The 2655-nt window shown below is 35.7% G+C and overlaps 1 protein-coding gene across 1 annotated transcript; it reads right to left on the bottom strand.

The window, feature by feature from the left end:
• Positions 1-534: 534 nt before the first annotated feature.
• On the bottom strand, positions 535-1464 carry LOC103750956 (olfactory receptor 5W2-like). Its single transcript, XM_008854228.2, has one exon. It carries the CDS (start codon positions 1459-1461, stop codon positions 535-537), a length of 927 nt encoding a protein of 308 aa, XP_008852450.1. The 5' UTR covers positions 1462-1464.
• Positions 1465-2655: the final 1191 nt, after the last annotated feature.

Genomic DNA, 2655 nt, shown 5'->3' with positions numbered 1-2655 from the left:
AAAGATCAGGAGTTCAAGTTCATTCTCCTAGGCTACATAATGAATTCAAAGGCAGCCTGAGCTACATGAGACACAAATAACCATTCTTTTAAACATGAGGGCAGAATCTCTCAAAGAAATATTTTAACAAAAGTGTTTTTATTCATCTCAGGCTATTTTAAAGCATATGTAAACCATTAGAGTACTCAAGTGATGATTATATTTTCACCAAAATGTGATACTTTCTGTACTTGCAATAAAAACCAACCTTAATGTTTTGAAAAGCAATCTACTCCTATTATAAATGACACTGCATTAAAGAATTAACAAATAAAAAACACTGGAAGCACTGAAGTTTTCAGGAACTTTTTTGGTGGAGATAGAACCCCTTGTATATTATGAGGAATATTAATCATAGATTCCAGGAACATTTTTTTTTTGCAATTGGATGTTAGAGCAATTTTATTTCAACAAATTGTGTGAACAATTACATTATAATATAAATGAAAATATCTATGAATGCATGCATGTGCAAATACAATAAAATATGTAAAATCACCATTTATTTCTCAGTTTTTGCAGGGCTTCTTTCACATCCTTGTTCCTCAGGCTGTAAATCAGAGGGTTCAGCATGGGAATAACCAGGGTGTAAAACAGTGAAGTCATTTTGTCTTGATCCAGAGAGTAAGAAGTGGTTGGACGAAAGTACATGAAGAGAATAGTTCCCTGGAAAATTGCAACTGCCATTAAGTGGGAGGCACAGGTGGAGAAGGCTTTGAACCTGCCCTCAGCAGAGCGGATCTTCAAGACTGATGAGATGATGTAACAATAGGACACAAGAACTCCTGAGATGGTGCTCAGTTCAATGAAACCAAAAATGGTGAATATTGCCAATTCATTGATTTGTGTATCTGAGCAAGATATTAAGAGAAGAGCAGGGATATCACAGAAGAAATGATTGATCTCATTAGACCCACAAAAACACAAGTGGAATGTTAATGTTGTATGTATCAAAGCATCTGTCATGCCCACTAAGTAAACCACAACCAGGAACAGGTAGCACACGGTGTTGGACATGTTCACGGTGTAGAGCAAGGGATTGCTGATGGCCTGGTACCGATCAAAGGCCATCACTGCCAGAAGTAGACACTCAGCATCTGCAAACATACAGAATGTCAAGAACTGCAGAGCACATCCGACTATGGAAATTGAACTGTTCTCAGACAAGAGATCCACTAGCATCTTGGGTCCAATTGCAGTGGAATAGCAAAGGTCAGAGAAAGAGAGATGGCTGAGAAAAAAATACATTGGTATGTGCAGATGTTTGTCCATTCTGATCAAAATGATCATTCCAACATTTGCCAGGAGAGTAACAAACTGAATAAATAGAAATGTAATGAAAAGGATCACCTTCATCTCAGAATTATTGGTAATTCCCAAGAAAATGAATTCATTCACAGAGGAGCAATTTCCCTTGTTCATTTTTCTCCTTGTATAAACTTGAAAAAAAGAAGCAAGTATAGACACATATTGAATTAGAGTGTGCATCCTTAATATAACTGTAAGGCAGAAGATATTTTGTTTCTGATTGTTTTTATTTTGAAATATAGTTAGTCCTATTTTGCAGTTTTGAAAACACTGTATTTATTGGACCCTAATAGAGTATTTTTCATTATATTAGTTGAGAATCATAGGGATCTATAAGCTATTCTTGTGCTATCACTTTCTTTCATTCTTGACTTTCCATGATCTCTCCTTTCTTAACTCAGGAAATGTGTTTTACAATACCAAAGATTCCAAACAGTCCTTTAAACTCAGCACTGGAAAGTAGAACCAGGCAGATCTCTGTGAGTTCTAGGCCAGCCTGGTCTCCATAGTAATTCCAGGAAAACTGGGGATACAAGTTAACGCTGTCTCAAAAAGACCAAGACAAACAAACAAACAAACAAAAAACAAAAATGAAAACAAAATCTCAATTAGACATTAAGAATAATTTTTCCTCCCTGCTTTGGTATGACCTGCCTACTGAATATATCTACCAATGTATTTGAAGTGTCTTGTTTTATGACTTTTGTTTATTCTATCACTATAAAAACTTCATCAAACTGTTACCAGATTGTAAAATGGAATTGGGAGTAACATGAATCTGTGGTTCTGGGCAATGATCACTCATATCATATGTGATTCCAGAATGAAATACTTCTTATTCCCTTTAAAAAAGAGTAATATGCAAGGGCCTCCAGATTTAGTGAGATTTGATGGCAAAATGTTACTTAAGAAATTCGCCTTTCTTTACATTCACCAATATATGAAATTGTTCTTAAAGATTAAGGTTGACTAAAAAAGATTATTTTAAAAAATAAAGAGCAAAGCACTGACAAAGAAAAATATTATATTTATCTCCTGCTACTTGGACCAATGTGCTCTTTAGTATTTAGCAATATGTAAATAGTTATAGTTATCTTTTTCTTCATAAAATATATTAGGGTTTTGCCACAGTGATATTGTCTCTTGACAGAGGGAGTATAGAACCAAAGGATGAATCCCTTATCTGCTAAAAAAGTAATTGCAGCTGGGTGTGGTGGCGCACACCTATACTCCCAGCACTTGGGGGGCAGAGGCAGGCAGAGCTCTATGAGTTTGAGGCCAGCCTGGTCTACATAGTGAGTTCCAGGC

This window comes from Nannospalax galili, unplaced genomic scaffold, assembly GCF_000622305.1.
Source record: "Nannospalax galili isolate Female #2095 unplaced genomic scaffold, S.galili_v1.0 scaffold2127, whole genome shotgun sequence".
Lineage (NCBI taxonomy): Eukaryota > Metazoa > Chordata > Mammalia > Rodentia > Spalacidae > Nannospalax > Nannospalax galili.
This window is presented reverse-complemented; position numbering and strand designations above follow the sequence as displayed.

What these genes read in the sequence shown, in the direction of transcription:
- LOC103750956 (XM_008854228.2), bottom strand. Translation starts at nt 1,461, where the DNA reads ATGAACAAGGGAAATTGCTCCTCTGTGAATGAATTCATTTTCTTGGGA.